General features: G+C 42.5%; 1 protein-coding gene across 7 annotated transcripts in view; it reads left to right on the top strand.

Annotated features, from left to right (window-relative positions):
• The window catches only part of VPS54 (VPS54 subunit of GARP complex), a 45,947-nt gene extending 30,570 nt beyond the window's left edge, over window positions 1–15,377 (top strand). For all 7 annotated transcript variants that reach the window (XM_056488954.1, XM_056488956.1, XM_056488955.1 and 4 more), the window contains 9 exons: window positions 418–530; window positions 1,815–1,878; window positions 3,842–3,947; window positions 7,302–7,389; window positions 8,255–8,376; window positions 8,478–8,558; window positions 11,830–11,937; window positions 12,788–12,882; window positions 14,764–15,377. In XM_056488954.1, coding sequence (XP_056344929.1) covers window positions 418–530; window positions 1,815–1,878; window positions 3,842–3,947; window positions 7,302–7,389; window positions 8,255–8,376; window positions 8,478–8,558; window positions 11,830–11,937; window positions 12,788–12,882; window positions 14,764–14,869 — 883 coding nt within the window. In that variant the 3' untranslated portion in view covers window positions 14,870–15,377. The remainder of the gene's footprint in view (window positions 1–417; window positions 531–1,814; window positions 1,879–3,841; window positions 3,948–7,301; window positions 7,390–8,254; window positions 8,377–8,477; window positions 8,559–11,829; window positions 11,938–12,787; window positions 12,883–14,763) is intronic.
• The last annotated feature ends 417 nt before the right edge of the window (window positions 15,378–15,794 follow it).

The raw sequence follows: 15,794 nt of genomic DNA, 5'->3' as shown, positions 1-15,794 counted from the left end.
ATTTACTTTATTTAAGAATAAAACACTCTCAGCTGTTTTCTAAAAAAATCCCAAACCGCTCAGAATAGCCTGGCCAGTAACATCCATCAAGTCTGTTTGCTCTCATCCATCAAAAGCTGTTAAAATTCCAGTATTTATACATTACTTCATTGGTGGTGATCTCACGAAGACCTTTATTGCCTGGTGTAGTTTTTGGTCCCCTGTGATAGATTGAATGAACAAATTGTGAGATCTCTCAACCAGCATAGTGATGTTCTGTTTTGCTGCTGGCAATTGTGGGCACCTCCTTCTCATGAAGATGACTGGTGTAACATTTTGGACCAGTGTTTTTTTTAAAAATTGCTTTTCAGCATTACAGGCAAGAGAAATATCAAGGTATTTCTTTCTCAGCTTCCTCTTTTTTGTGTCTATAACCAGCTTGCTTTTGGACAATGAGCGCTGGAAGCAAGCTGAAGTTCCTGCTGAGTTCCAGGACCTCGTTGATTCGGTGTCAGATGGCAGAATTTCTCTCCCTGAAAAGAAACCAACAGGTGTGTGTCTTACAGTCCTGGTGTGAAATGAATTTATTATCTGCGAATTCTGCTGTTGAGTATTGATGGACATATTCTGATGACACTCTGGATCTGTGTTTGCTTGCTGCCCTTTGTGGGGATGAGAAGAAAATTGATAGCTGTTGTCTTTTTTTTCTGTTACTGATGTTGAAATGCCTTGTGCTAAAGATTATCTGTTTATTTTTTGAAAACACCCAGAAGTGTTAGTACAGTGAGAGAGCTGCCTTTTTATACAAATATTCCCAGTGTAGAAGCTTGCAGTCTCTGCACAAATTCAGTCTTTTCCCACAAGGTACTGCTGAGGAATTGCAAGGGATTGAGGAGCATGTGCATGTGCTCAGCCTTCTTTGTGTGAAACAAAGCCTGCTCCTTCCCACTACATCCTCTGCCAGTTCAAATGAAAGGCAGCATGCCATGTGGCTGCTCATGGAAGGGAAAACTCATGTTTATTCAATTATTTACCTTGCCACAGAAAACTCATTTGACCTCAGAGAAGTCACTTTTTCCTCCTCCTGCACCACTTCCCTGTGTGCACCACGGGAATGCTTAATGTGTTCTTACCTCGTGGGGATACTCATCCTATATTGCAGTGATGGTTGGGGGAAGTGAATACCCAGAAGAGGAAGAAAACATGCAGAGAGGGGGAGAAAAATGGCAAGAGATTAGAGGGAAGAAAATACAGTGATGTCATGGTGGAGAAACCCTGACCTCCCAGGAGGAACATAGCAGATAACAGAGAGTGTACTAAAGCAATAATAACTCCAATTATGGAATATGACATGTAAATATGTTCATCAACCATTGCACATAAAATAACTTCCTTCAAGCAGATAATTTATCATGAAAAACTGCATCAGTAAGAGCTTCTGTTATGAAGCCTGAGGAAAAAGTAATTTGAAACTATAATATTAATATACACAGGAAATCACTTGAGAATGTATAGTAGAAAACCTAGTGGTTTTTTCTACCTTTCTTCTATTTGTAGCCTGTTGTATTTGGAGGTTTTAAGTCCATAATGACTGTGGGACTATGAGATTTTTTGATCTAAAAATCACAACAGATAATGAAGTAACTTTATGGGTTGTAAGAATTTTGATGGGTGATCAGCTATTTAGTAAATCCTGTAAAAGAGAGAAGTGCTTGCTACAAGGATTGCAGGTTTTTTCAACTCTTAGCAAGTGAACACCATCTTTTTGTGAAAGCATTTTTTGCACTTGTTTTTAGTCTAACTCACTGCTTTTCCTGTCTTACTAAAATATCTAGCTACTGAAGAAAGAAAGCCAGCTGAATTCCTTATTGTTGAAGAACAAAAATACGCAACAGTTGGGTAAGATGCACTCTTTTCTCTTAACAGTGGGTTAGTTGGCAAGAACTTTTGAGTAGAACTGTGATGAATGCTAACCACTTAAGCAATCTTATTTAAATTAAGAATCCCTCTCCTTTCACAGACTAGTTTCTCTTTGGTTCTCAACACTTATAAAACACTACAAGCTCTTTTCTACATTAAAATGCCATTTTTTCACTGAATGGCTAGGTTTTAATTTGTAATTGTATTGGAATGTTTTTTCCAATTAATGGAAACACACCTGAAAATACAGGTTTGTTTTCTGAGCACACTATTATTTCTTGCAATCTTGGTCATTTCTGGCAAAAGTTGTAGACTCTTAGAATAGTTTGGGATGAAAAAGACTTTTAAAGATCATTTTGTCCACCCTATCTGCAGTGAACAGGGACACCTTGCACTAGGCCAGGTTGTTCAGAGCCCTGATCAACTCACCTTTGAATGTTTCCAGGGCTGGGGCATCCACCACCTCTCTGGCCAGCCTGTACCAGTGTTCCACTATTCTCATTTTAAAAAATTTCTTCCTTATGTCTAGAGTGAATCCACTCTTATTTGCTTTAAAACTGTTTGTTGCTCCTTGTCCTATCACCAGCAAACTAGAAGGTTTGTCCCTATCATTCCTATAAGCCCCTTTACATACTGAAAGGCTGCAGTAAGATCTCCCCAGGGTCCTTTTCTCTCCAGGCTGGACAGCACCAAAATACATAAGTCTGCTACTGAATAGTTGCTTATCTTGTTCAAAATAAGCATCTCAGAAGCTGCATATGCTATTTCTTGGTATCCTGGCTGATTTTAATTGGAAAGTGGTTTCTTAAAGCTGGTTATATCAGACACATTTTAAAATGTATGATACTTACTTATTCCTTTCATTTAAAAGCATGCTGTGTTTCCAGAGGCTGTGAGGCTTAAGCATTAATTATGCATGAGAGTGTTTTTGGAGAGGGAGTAAAGCCTGGAAGATCTCACTCCCCAGAGTTCTAACATCAATTTGCACCAAACTTAAAAGGTGTGATGTACAGGATGTCTTGGACCAGCTGTCATTTTATGAGTTGCTTCATGATGATGTGTCATTATTCAATTGGAAACAGAATCTGATGGCTGAGAACTTCTGTGCCAGGCAGATGATATCACTGCTGAAGAGCATTTCAGGTCGAGTAGGAGCATTGCTCTAAAGGATAAAATTTGCTTAATATATGATGTGTTTGATAATATACCTCTGTTCACTTGAAACTTGTTATATTTAGCTCTGTGAAGCAATTGAGAGCTTCACAGTGCAAATATGTGTTTCATTTCTACACAGTTCTACATCCAGTTTCATTGCATCTAATCAAATAAAATGCATTCATCACAAATGCCTCGTGTTCACAAAACATTCTGCAGGTGTTTATTTTCAGTTGACTTGTCATCATCTTTCTGCACTCTACTGCCTAGAGGAAGAAAGAGATTTAACTTTTTGAAATGTTAAGATATCTACTCTGATCATTTGATCTTTCATCAATTTTCCTGCCTTCTGTGTATTTGAATTCAAAGCAGCATGCTTGCTGTATGGGGAGCCTGCTTAATTCCATCCAGTAGCTCCCAAATTCTCCAGTGCCTGCTGACTTCAGGAGAAATTACAGGTGTTGAGCATCTTGGAAAATTTGGTGCTCTTTCTTCACAGCTGCTGTCTCTGTTTGTGGCTCCTTAGCATTTCTTATGTATTTTTCAGAGATTTTCTTTCATATAAATACTTTCACACACCACCCTGTGGAATGGGTATTGGTTGTAACTATATCTATATAAATTTCCTTTTATGTTTCTCTTCTGCTCCACATCAGTTAGTGGATTTATTCAATGCTATAATCTCTATAGAAAGCATTGGGTAGCTTTCTATCAACTGGCCTGTGTTTGATTTTTCAGTATCTTTTGTGCCCTGGGATGACATATTTGGCTTTTTCTTCTTTTTCAGGACAGTATTGCTGCTAATAAGAATAATCCTGGAGTACTGCCAGTGTGTGGATAACATTCCTTCCATCACCACTGACATGCTGACCCGCCTGTCGGATTTACTGAAGGTATTGCTCCAAATGTGCCCCAGTGCCAAGCAGGGGCAGGCAGGGTGCAGAGAACATGGCTTGCTTTCAATAATACTCATGTGTTTCTGTGATTTCATGTAAATTGTAAAAGTTATCTAGGATCATTGTGTTTGCCACTTTGCCATAAGGAAACCTTTCAAGCCAAAGGCATTTAAGATGCAATTTGTTGTGGGAATTAACTCTGGCTGTTCATGAGGAATATTGGAAATCCCGTCTAGTAGTATTTGACATAGCTCCCTGCCCTTCAGGCTGGGTGTAGGGTTAATGCTGCTGAAGGAAAAGCAATTTGATCCCAAATGCCACAGAAATATATATCTATATTGAGGAAGGGAAACAAGTTCCTTGGTTTTTCCAAATCAGTAGAGGTATAGTCAGTAGAAACGTGAAAAATAGTATGAAAGAAGGGATGAAAGCTCTGTTGTAAAATGTAAAGGTGATGAAACACCAGAACCTCTTGGTCATTTTTTACTCACTAGAGAAGAGGAAAGCTGGTTAAGTCCAGACACTTCAAGGTAATATAAGTAATCAGTAATAAAAGGAGCACATTAATGCACCTTAAAACCATCATATATATATATACATACATATATACACACACATACATATATAAATATGTATCTATATAGGCTCCAAAGCCTAGCAGTTAATTTATGTCAAGGTTTTCACTTGTATCTTCACTATCTTTCACTTTAATCTTGTATTCACCAAGGTTATATCAGGTATTTGAGTTTTGAACATGAGGCATAATCAATAAAAGACAAACAGATTAAATCTCCAATATTTTACATAAGGTGGGGGACAGGGGAGAGGAAACAAATTAGGAGATGGACCTTTAAATGTTTGACCTATTGGTAGTTTGTATTTGAATAACCAGATGCAGGAAGATTGCTCCCTGCAGTTGTTACTCAGATTCATCCACAAATTTCCCCTTTTAAAAGCACTATCCAAGGCAAATCAGTCTATCTGAGCCTGCCTCTATTCAAGTTTCCTTCAGCTGCTGCTTCCCTCAGGAATTGCAGCACCTTTTCACAGGTAGAATAGCAGTGGATGCGTCAAACTTGGCCAGGTTTGCATATCTGTGTTACTTTCCTCTCCTTATCTCATTCTGGCTCTGTCATTTGTGGTTTAATTCTTGTTATTCAAACATCATGTGCAGTTTAATTACTGTGTTTTTAATCTGTTGGCAAGGTACCATCAATTGGAGAGATGACAAGAACATCTAGGAAAAAAAAAGCTCATTTATTACACTTTGAACAAAGTAGAGCCACTCCAGGTGTCCTGGTGCTGTACTTTTTGTTTGATAGCTGTCAGAGCCAGCAGACTTTGAGGATAGCAAGATCTAGACTTGATTGTGATGGAAAATGGGAAGCATTGCCAGGTAATGAAATTCCAGGCAGTTTTGAGCTGTGGCTGCAGCCTGAGTGAAATGACATCTGCTTGTAGGAGAAATCATGGAATCCTTTAGATTGGAAAAGACCTCTGAGATTAATCAAGTCCAGTTGTTTACCTAACTCTGCCAAGGCCACCACTAAACCATATCCCCAGGGCTACATCTACACACTTTTTAAATGCCTCCAAGGATGGTGACTTCCCCACTCTCCTGGCCAGCCTGTGCTAGTGTTTGACAACCCTTTCAGTGAAGAGATTGGCCCTAGTATCCAAACCGTTGCAGAACTTGAGAACATTTCCTCTTGTCCTGTTGCTTGTGGAGGAAGAGACTGACCCCCTACCTGGCTACACCCTTCCATCAGGGAGTTGTAGAAAGCAAAAAGGTCCCCCTGAATCTCTTTTCTCCAGACTGAGCATCCCTGATTCCTGCAGCTGCTCCTCATCAGACTTGTGCTCCAGACCCTTCTCTGGGCATGCTCCAGGACCAGAGTTGTGAGGGGCCCATACTGAGCACACGTGGCTGTAATTTCTGGGGTTGTTTGGGTGGTGCAGACAGGAGAAGGCTCCTGGCCTTCCTGCTGGGTGCAGGAATGCTTTCCTCCCAGCAGGCACAAGGAGGAGGTGTTGCTCTGTTCCAGGCATTCTGCTCCCTCACTGCTCTGTCTGCACCAGGCCGTCTGGGAACAGACACTACCACAAAAGGCAGGGGACAGTAAGTGTGCCCAGCACCCTTTACAGACCAAGTTTTTGATGGTTTGCCTCACAGTTAACATTAACCTGAGCTAAATACCTCAGAGGAGCTTAGGCTGTGTGAGATACAGCTGTCTTTGGCTCAGTGATTCTATTTTAAAATCCACACAGAGGAAAGAAAAGTTCTTGCTTTTCCAGAGAAGATGAAGTGAGGCAGTTTCAGCCCCTGCCCTCTGTCTAAGAGCAATGTAGGTTATGCCTCTCTCAGATCAGGGGCCACATGTAGCTCTGGTTCAGTTGTGGTATGAGGTCTGGGTTGCTTTTCTGGCCCTGGATGCATCATTCTGGCAGCCCAAAGTTGGAGGAGATGTGGTTCATGGTGGCTCTGTGGGCTTGCATTTTGTGGACTGACTATTTCCCCTTTTTACACAAAGAGGGTTGAAATTTTGGGTTTGTTCTTGCATTATCCTGAAGAAAGACCTGTGAAGCGGAATAATGCCCCTGCCCTCAAAAAGGAGGTCTTTCTGAAGGCAGTCCTCTGTGTTGCAGACACAAGCTGCAGGGCAGCCTTGTCACAATTTCTTCTGTATCTTCAGGTGTATGAGAAAAGGTCAGGTCTCTCTAAGTTTTGCTTCTCAGTGTCAACAGACAGTTCTGTTCAAATATGAGCCTTGGGACTTCTGCTCTACATTCAGTGCAGGAGTTGGGGACAACAGCACAGTGGCTTTTCTGCTGCATCACCCAGGCCCAGTCTGGAATATCTGATGTCTCAAGCTGGGTGAGGAAGCAGAATTCCACTGTAAGACAGAACATGCTGATAGCAACTGTCATACTGTCCAGAGGCTTTGATGGCCTATGTGCTTTTAACGATAACTTTTCTCCTGGAGGTAAGTTAAGGAGATCTAAGTATGAGCTGCCCACATCTTCTTGGCATTGTTTCTTAAATCCAGTATTTCATAATGTTACAAACATAGATTCAGTCACCTAAGCAGGAGGGAGTTTCAGTGCTTTCAAGTTTCCTTTAACATCAGCAGTAGAGAAGGTCAATAGCCTGAGGAGAAACCTTTTGTCATGATGTTTTCCAGTCTGATATTATATGGCTACTCTGCTGAGGAAAACTAGTGGAACTCTGGAACTGGCCTTCATAATAAACTTATTTAATCTTGAAAAATTCTATTGATGTTTCTAAACTATGGGTTTATGTGGTTGATAGAGAGTTAACATGCGTTTTTACTGTCCTTCTTTTTCTCACAGTATTTCAACTCTAGAAGTTGCCAATTAGTTCTTGGAGCCGGTGCATTACAAGTTGTTGGCTTGAAAACAATCACTACAAAAAACCTAGGTATGGATTTCTGTATTTGAAGTGTCAAAGCTTGTTCCCCTGCCTATTAAAAAATCCAAGTGCAGAAAAGCCCTAAGTATCTATGATAAGCTGTGTTTGAGTTGTGGGGCTGTGCATGGACACAGAGGGTGATAAGACCTTGCCAGTTACCTGCCTGGAATGTAGTTCTAAACTTTCTCCTGAAATTAAGAGCCTTTGTTGATGGGTTGCAGCAGGTGTTTAAACTAGAGTTCCATGTTTCAGGATGAGAAACCAATGATATTACCAGTCTGCATTTCCCTTTTCAAAAGGGAGCAGCCTGATGAGAATGGATTGAGAGGCTGTGGGCCACACCTGGGTCTGGTTTTTGCTGCAGTGTTCAGCCAGTGTGTGTCCTGCTGCTGGCTCAGGTCCTGTTGGAGTTGGTTTGTTTGGGATCCTGTTGGCACTGCAGCAAGAGCAGGTTCAGGGCAGGTCAGTGCTGGCAGGGCAGAGTGTTATGTACACCACTGCAGCAGAAACACTGCTGCCTTGGGAATATGGTTGCTGAGGCTAAGTAGCTGATGAGTCAGGTCTTTAGAAATCTCCAATGTCTGCGTGTGCTCAGGGCTCAAAATGTCGAGTAAACACTCAAAGCCTCTTGTAAAATCAGTCCCTTATTCCATCTTACCAAAGCTGAGTGTGAGCAGCCAGGTACCAGTCTGGCATCTTCATGGGGTGGGGGTTCCCAGGGAAACAAACATGTCCCTCCGTGCTTTTAGAACTGACAAAATCCCACCGTGTGAAATTGTGTCAGGTCTGTTACTTATGTCAAAGGAGTCACAGTCCATACAGAAATGACACATCCTGTGTAATAACCACGTTATTTCTCTTCCTGGATTCACAGCCCTTTCTTCACGTTGCCTCCAGCTCATTGTACACTACATTCCCATTATCAGGGCTCATTTTGAAGCTCGGCTGCAGCCAAAGCAGTTCAGCATGCTCAGGCATTTTGACCACATCACAAAGGTAATTCTGGCATTTCCTGAAATGCAAGGTTTTGCTTTTCAACTGTACTCTGAAGAGCATGAATGCCACTAAAAAATGAAACCTGCTTTCTTCCCTTACAGGATTATCACGACCACATAGCTGAAATTTCAGCAAAGCTCGTTGCCATAATGGATAGCTTATTTGACAAACTATTATCCAAGGTAATGATTTATAGAAATAATTATATACTCTCTAAATTGCAACTGAATGTCTCATTGTATACAGTCTAGATGTTTCAAATGGAGTCTTAAACTTTCCTAACCAGGACTCATTTGAACTTTTTAACTATATAGATGGAAAACTCTGTGCTGTTCTCATGAATGTGTCTTGTGTTCGTATTTGCCACCTGGGTGTCAGTCACCTTCACTCCCAGAAAAATTAAATGTTTCGTTGGCTGCTTCAGCAGGAACTGCAGTGCTGTGGCTGGCACAGTGCTGGGGTGCTCAGGAACTGAAGTGCTCTCCTACCAGTGACAGCTCTTGTCTGCAGCCAGGCTCAGCCTGTCCCGTTTCCTGCTCTTTCCAACGGTGAGGGCGGCATTTCCGGCAGCTGAAGAAATAGCAGGAAAGTGCTGAGGAGGTAGAATTTTGGAGGGGAAGGATCAGCCCATCTGTTGGGCTGCAGGCCTGGGGGGACTGGAGATCTGTGCTCAGCAGTTCCTGCTCTGGAGCAGCATTAGTACTCCTGGTGTGTTTTGGTGTTTGAACAGTGCTGCACTGTGGTCCTGGGCTTGATCTACTCTGATTCACCTCAGGGTAGAACATACTGAGACATCTCTTTGGCCCACAGATACATAAAGTATCATGACCTTTTAAAGCTTAGTGTTGTGCTTTGAATCTTAGGGTTTTGGGGAAAAAAATAACCTGTTTGGTGACAGGAAGAAATTAATTTTTTCAAGTGACAGATTTGATTGATTGGCCTGGGCCAAAATCTTCCTTCAAGGAGCTCATGAGAAGCAAGTGACAGGCTGATGAGAGCTGTAGTGGGGCAGTTGCAACAGGCAGCATTTCTGTCTTCCTTGCTGTTTCTGTTATTTTATTGTTACTTTATGTTGTGCTTTTTCGTTTCATTTGTTCTTTGTTCTGTCAAGTAGTGCTGCCTAAACTTAGGGTGAAAAAAAAAAAAAGCGAAAGCATTTGTATTGGAATTTTCCACTCCTATTGTGTTTATTTTTTAAAAAAATGCATTTATGCTCTTCTTTAAAGACCAAAATGGTCTTCTTTTTGGGGGTTTTGTTCCACAAAGAAGTAGCTATTATGTGAAGTAACATGGCTGTTTGGCCACTGTATCTCTTGATAACAAAAGACAAATGCAAGAATTTACATTATTGATGCTAAACAAGTGTAGCCCACAACAAAGCAGGAATACAGTTTATGTTCTTGATGGCAGGTAGTGAGAACTCATTCCTTACTGTCCCTCCATCTTCACAGCCCATTGTCCCTTTGGGAGCTGGCACAGGATGTAAACTGGGACTATTCTTGTCCTTTAGAGCTCTTGAAGGCTGAGTGACAGTGCTTGGCCCATATGAATGCAGCCCACAGAGTCCAGAACTGAAGGATGGTTGATTTGCTTCCATTCCTAGCACATGCCATCATTTGGCTCATCTTGTTACTAAAAAATGAAATCTTGGCACTGAAGGCTGTGAAGAGCATAAACCCAGGACATTTGCAAATAGGCATGTCAGTACAACCATGCCAGCGTGTTCCTGGATTCAGGTGTTTTTCTGAGTCCAACTATTTCAGTGTTCTGTGGATGAAGTGGTCACCTGCTCTGAGGTGTGTAAATCTGCACAAGTGAGTTCTGTAGCAGTGCATGCCCAGCACACTTCAAACCCAGAAATCCTGTTTTGTAGATGAACAGCTGGTGCAGTGGACAGGATGTTGACTTGGCACTGGGTAATACAAGCGAGTTACTTCTGCATCTCCAGGCTGTGCTTCCCCTGGGAGTTCGATGGCATGGGAGTCCTCACTCAGTGCCACTGAGACAAGGCAGTTCACAGCAGCATGGACACTTCCCAGCAGCTATCTTTGGCAGGGAAATGCAACAAGAGTGGGGTTATTGAACAGTGGAAATAATGAAATCAACAAACGGGAAAGGCTCGTTCATTACCATGAATGGAAGAAATCCAGTGCAAATTCTGAGCTTCTTTTGGAACTTGCTGTCTTGTGACTGTTTGGACAGAAGAGCAGTGAGATTCTTTCTGATCCCTTGTGGTACTATAATCATTATTGTGGTAGCTGTTGACCTCAGCTGCAGATAAAAATGGCCAGAAGATCTTGGGGTTCTTCCTGGGGCTGCTTTTCCCCCAAGGATGAAGAGTTGGGCATGGCTGTAATCATGCAAGAGCCACTGCTGCAGCCTCCCAATTCCCTCCGGCTTAAGAGTGTGCCGGGAAACTGGAAACGATTTCTTGCTTAACTTCCTTGTCTTGAGGCATGCTCAGTCCCTCAAGCTGGGTGGTGGTTCCCTGCCACAGAAAGCATTATTTTTCTGCTACTTCTCCTGTCAGGTCATCAGTTTGAAGTTTCTGCAGACTCTCAAAACTCCCCATCTCTTTTTTTTTCTCTTTTGCTCAGACAAGCTTTGTTCTCTTTCACAATTCAGGCCTACATAAAAGCAGGCATCTCCTCCAATCCTTTTGGAAATGATGTAGTTACAACAATTAGTTTCTTTCCTGAATTGTGTAAGGCTCCCTGGGGAAGTGTCACCCTCTGAAAGGTGACCTGCCAGTGTGCCACCCAGGCCTGTGATGGCACCTCCACCTGTGAAGCCTCTCCACCTGGAACTGCAGAGCTGGCTTCACTGTTTCTGGGACAGGTTTTCAGTGTTTCTGAAATCCTGTTCAGATCTTCCCTATCCAGAGTAGAGACATAAGAATTTTGTTCCCTTTGTAGCAAATCTCTTACCATCTGGTGTTTTCCAGTGCCCTGTTTCTTTGATTTCAGGCACCAGGAGAAGGGACTTTGTTTTGCTTTGCTTTCCAAGGTATTTCTGCAATGATCTTGTGGGTTTTTTTCTATTCTGTTGTGGTTGGGTTTGGGATTTTTTTTTATTGGAAACTAGATGAGATATCAGGGGTTTCCATTTATTTATGGTTTCCTTTCCTTGATTCTTCAGAAACTTAGATGTTCAGGATCCTAAACAAGCAGTTTTCTTTCAGGAAGTACTCAAGGGGCACATTTCTCAGAGGCAGAAGTGCTTGTCTGTCACTGGCTTGTCTGTCACAGTCTGAAGGAGAGGGCAGCATCTGCAGTTCCTGGCTGGATCAGATCATGCCCAGCCACCCTTTTAATTTGTGATGGTCTAAATGGATCTTGATTCCTGATGTTATTAGCACAGCAGAGCCCTAGGTGGCTGTTGGGAATTCTCCTACATAAACCATTTTAAAGTAGAAGGCAGAAAGGAGTTAACTGATTGTGTGTTTATTTCCAGTATGAAGTGAAAGCCCCTGTTCCTTCAGCATGCTTCAGGAATATCTGCAAGCAAATGGCAAAGATGCATGAAGCTATATATGATCTCCTTCCTGAGGAGCAAACTCAGGTGAGTGTTATTTTTGAGCTTCATCTCACAGCTTGCCTGCAAGTGCACATGGACTTGGGAACAAGAGAGACTTTATCTGGGAAGAGGGGAATTTCTTTTTTGAGTCCTGGTGAAACCCACACATTAAAGAGCTTGGCAGCAGTCACAGTTGGACAGCTTGGGCTGAGCTGAAGGAGGTATTCCTTGTAGAGAATGTAGGGAGAATGATGTGGCACACAAAAACAATGGATTTCAGGATTTTGAGCTGCTTTTTAATGTCTAGAGATGGCAATCCAGGAATTAGTGCTGAAATGCTATGCAAATGGCAACACTTAGGGGCTTGAGTACAGCCCTCTGAGAGGATTATTCTATAACACTGCTCAGTATCAGTGGCTCCCAAAAGTCCCTAAATGTATGACACACCCAAATTGTACCAGACGTGTTTTTGCAGGATTTTGCTGCAGTCATTGCAACTGTGGAATTGTAAATCTTAAGGACAGGAGGGACCAATCCAGTCATTGAATACAAGTTGTCATTTCTCTTTCACATTAGATTAAATGGTCCCTTCTTTCACAGGAAAGAGATTTGTTGTCTTCCAGGCTTAGTACAAGTTGCTAGATACTTCAGACAACAGAGAAGTTCATGTTCCAAAGAATGTGTTCTCGTAGTTCCACACATGATGAGTAGGTGAGGGTGCCCTGTGTGCTACAAAAAGGTGAGGCCAAAGCACTGGCAGAAGGAAGAGTCACATGAGTTGCAAAAACAAAACTGAAAGTCAATGATTGAGGGTGTTGGCAGTTTGTTTCCCCTCTGGAGGCAGTGATGTGAGCGTGGGCACAGTTCTTTACTCTGCTGCTGTGGTTTCTTCCAGATGTTGTTTTTACGAATCAACGCAAGCTACAAACTCCACCTGAAGAGGCAGCTGGCACATCTCAACGTGGTCAATGATGGAGGACCTCTGAACGGGTGAGCTGGGACTCTTCTTTCACTGTTTAAATAAGCAGGCATTGTCTTCTGCAGAATCACATTTTATTATGTCCCATTTGGAGCTTCCTTACAGAAAAGGACACGACTTGTGCCATTCCACAGTAACTAGCAGTGCAGTCCACTTGGTAACAGACTGGGAGCTGGAGGTTGTCCAACTGGAAACTTGCTTGTAGGTGTCCTCAGCTCATGGATTGCTTTTTCTCCCTTTGTGTGACAGCAGCAGCCACAGTTTAATTAGCAGGAATTGTGTGATTCCTGAAACAGTTCAGGAACGTGGATGGTGACTCATGATGCTGGCAAAGTAAAAATAGGAGAAAGCAGCATTTAATCTGTGCAGTGGGCAGCTCTGCAGGAATGGTTTTTAGAGCAGAACTAGATTTGAAACAGACATTATGCTCACAGAGCTTTTCCCTTTCCCTGACACAGCCCACTCCATCCCCAAACAGGTCAGCAGTACCTGTCCTGAGAGAGGGCGCCTGGCTGTGCCTGCTGTCCCCACCTCCCAGGAAAAGCCTCTTGCAGGCTGAATTCTGTTGTCAGTTACATTGTCCCCTGAAACAGCGAGTTTTTAGTTGTTCCTGATGACCTGGGAGCAGTGATGTATTTGCAGTGTATCAAGGGTGAATGAAACTCATGGGCCTACCCACATGCAAGAAAAGATTGTCTTAGGTTGCAGAAGTCAGAGAAGAAAGTTGATAATGTTTCAGATGTCACTAGAATGAAAGTTCTGTTCCCTTCCAGCTTGTTGTAGCTTCTCCTGCTTATGTGCATTCCACCTTTGTGCGAGAGTTCATCTGAACTGGTTCTCTGTGCTCATGGTTTGTTCACAAGGTGACATTCCATTGCCTTTGCTACTTATAAGGTGTTTGTAACCAAGCTGACAGAGTATCCACTGCAGCGCGGGCTGTGCTCGGGGTGTCTCGCACAGGGATTTCCAATCCCAAACACGGTTCTGTGCTGTCTTCATCCTATGCTATTGGTTTTGTTCTGTCCCTATGGCTGGATCCCTTTTGGATAGGATGGTTGGGGCAGGTGTTTCCCAGCAGTCAGGAGTTCTCAGCTGGCCCAGGACTATCTGATGGCAGCAGTTTTATACTTCAGACACATCCCTTAGGGAGCTGGGGCTGTGTGAGAAAGGGAACATCAAACCCTGGATGACACTGCTGTTCCAACAGGCTTCACTGACCAGGTTTTTAACATGGTTGTCTGATCCTCATTCTGTTTAAACTGCTTGTTTCTGTAATAATAGTAAAAATCCAGGCCTGTGAATCTGGTTTAACTTTATTACTATGTAAATGCAGCTTCTGTTCCTACATCTTGCTAGGAAGAAGCATCATGCTCCCTGACCTGGTTCAACAATATCTGAGAGATTTTAATTATGTATAAACTGTTACAAACAGTACAGCTGTTGTGCTGTTCAGTTGCTTTTTACATTAATCTTAGAATCAGAGAATCATTACTGTAGAATACAGAAGTTAATGTTGCAATAATTAATATTCTTAATGGAATGGAATTGGGGGTTTAAGTCTAGATAAGCCTGGGCTTACAGCAAGAGAATAGAAGTTTTAAATGCCTAATTCCTGCTGAGTTTTGTGAACTCATGGTTTGATCTCTCTTCCCTAGAACTAGTTTTACACCCAGCAGTAATCCTGTTGTGGATGATCACTGCTGTAAAATAAATCACATCCATAGCATTGAGTTTTGAACTGATAGTAAAAATATCTAATCCAGGCATAGGATTTGAAGATGTATTGTAGCAATTGTGTGCCAAAGTCCTTGACAAACCCCGTCTGCTTGTCCAGGCACTCCAGGTGGATGTGACGGGGTCACATTCTAATCTTGTTGTGTGTTTCACTGCAGGCTGGTTACTTCAGATGTGGCTTTTTACACTGGAAACCTTCAAGCTCTGAAAGGCCTTAACAACTTAGATCTAAACATGGCTGAAATCTGGGAGCAGAAGAGGTGATAATCCACTGGGGGCAATCACTTGGCTCTGACAACAGACTGACTTTCTTCTAAGCAGCGTGACGTCAGTGAGGCGAACACTTGAGCCCAGAGCCCCAGGAAGGGCAGGATTGAGAGTCGGGGGAGCTTAGACTCAGAGGGAGCTGCAGGGAGAGATCCTTCCAGTGCCCTTCAGCAAGAAACAAGTGATCAGCTGTCTGTGCAATGTTTTTTCATTCTCTCTGGAAACAGACTCAGGTTTCTTTGGACCAAATCCAAAAGAACACATAGCTGTAACACAGCTGTAGTTGTCTAGAATGCTCTGTATATCTTTATATTAAAAAGATGCTTTGCATTTCTTCTAGTGCAATGAAATTCACATGGTGTCCCACCTTATTTAATGATGGTACAATATAAAAATCTTGCAGTTGGAACTCTGTAGAAAATGTTTTTCTCTATGAAACTATGCTGTTCTAAAATTTATTTTTTTACAGAACTTTATATAAATAAATGTCTTTTGATTGCTCGCATATAGGATTCAGCTTTGTTAGGGAGCAGTCCTGTTCCAGGGGATTTCTCAGGACCTAAAATCTGAAGAGAAGATTTTCTAAGCAAGGGGCAGTTCCTCAAAGACATTCCCTGTGGGAAAGAGGAGTGACCTGACCCTCATTAGCAGTGGCAGGGTAGCAGTGGGGCTCCTGGGGGAACTGAAAGATGGAAAAAAGGCTGGCGTAAGGATGGCCAACTCCAGCTGCTCATGGTCCCTGCCAGTGGGGAGCAACAGGGACACACAGAACAGGACAGGAAGAATTTTGAAGTTTTTAGGCTGCTTATAAAAGGCTGCACCAGTAAGGAGTGTGCAGCTGAAATCCGTGTATTTTGGAGTTTTTAATACTACCTTTAACAGACTGGAGGCTGCCAGTATTCAGTACAAGTGCCTGCATTTC

The sequence above is a fragment of the Oenanthe melanoleuca genome, chromosome 3, assembly GCF_029582105.1.
Source record: "Oenanthe melanoleuca isolate GR-GAL-2019-014 chromosome 3, OMel1.0, whole genome shotgun sequence".
NCBI lineage: Eukaryota > Metazoa > Chordata > Aves > Passeriformes > Muscicapidae > Oenanthe > Oenanthe melanoleuca.
The sequence above is the reverse complement of the archived record's forward strand: the minus strand, read 5'-3'. Positions and strand labels throughout refer to the sequence as shown.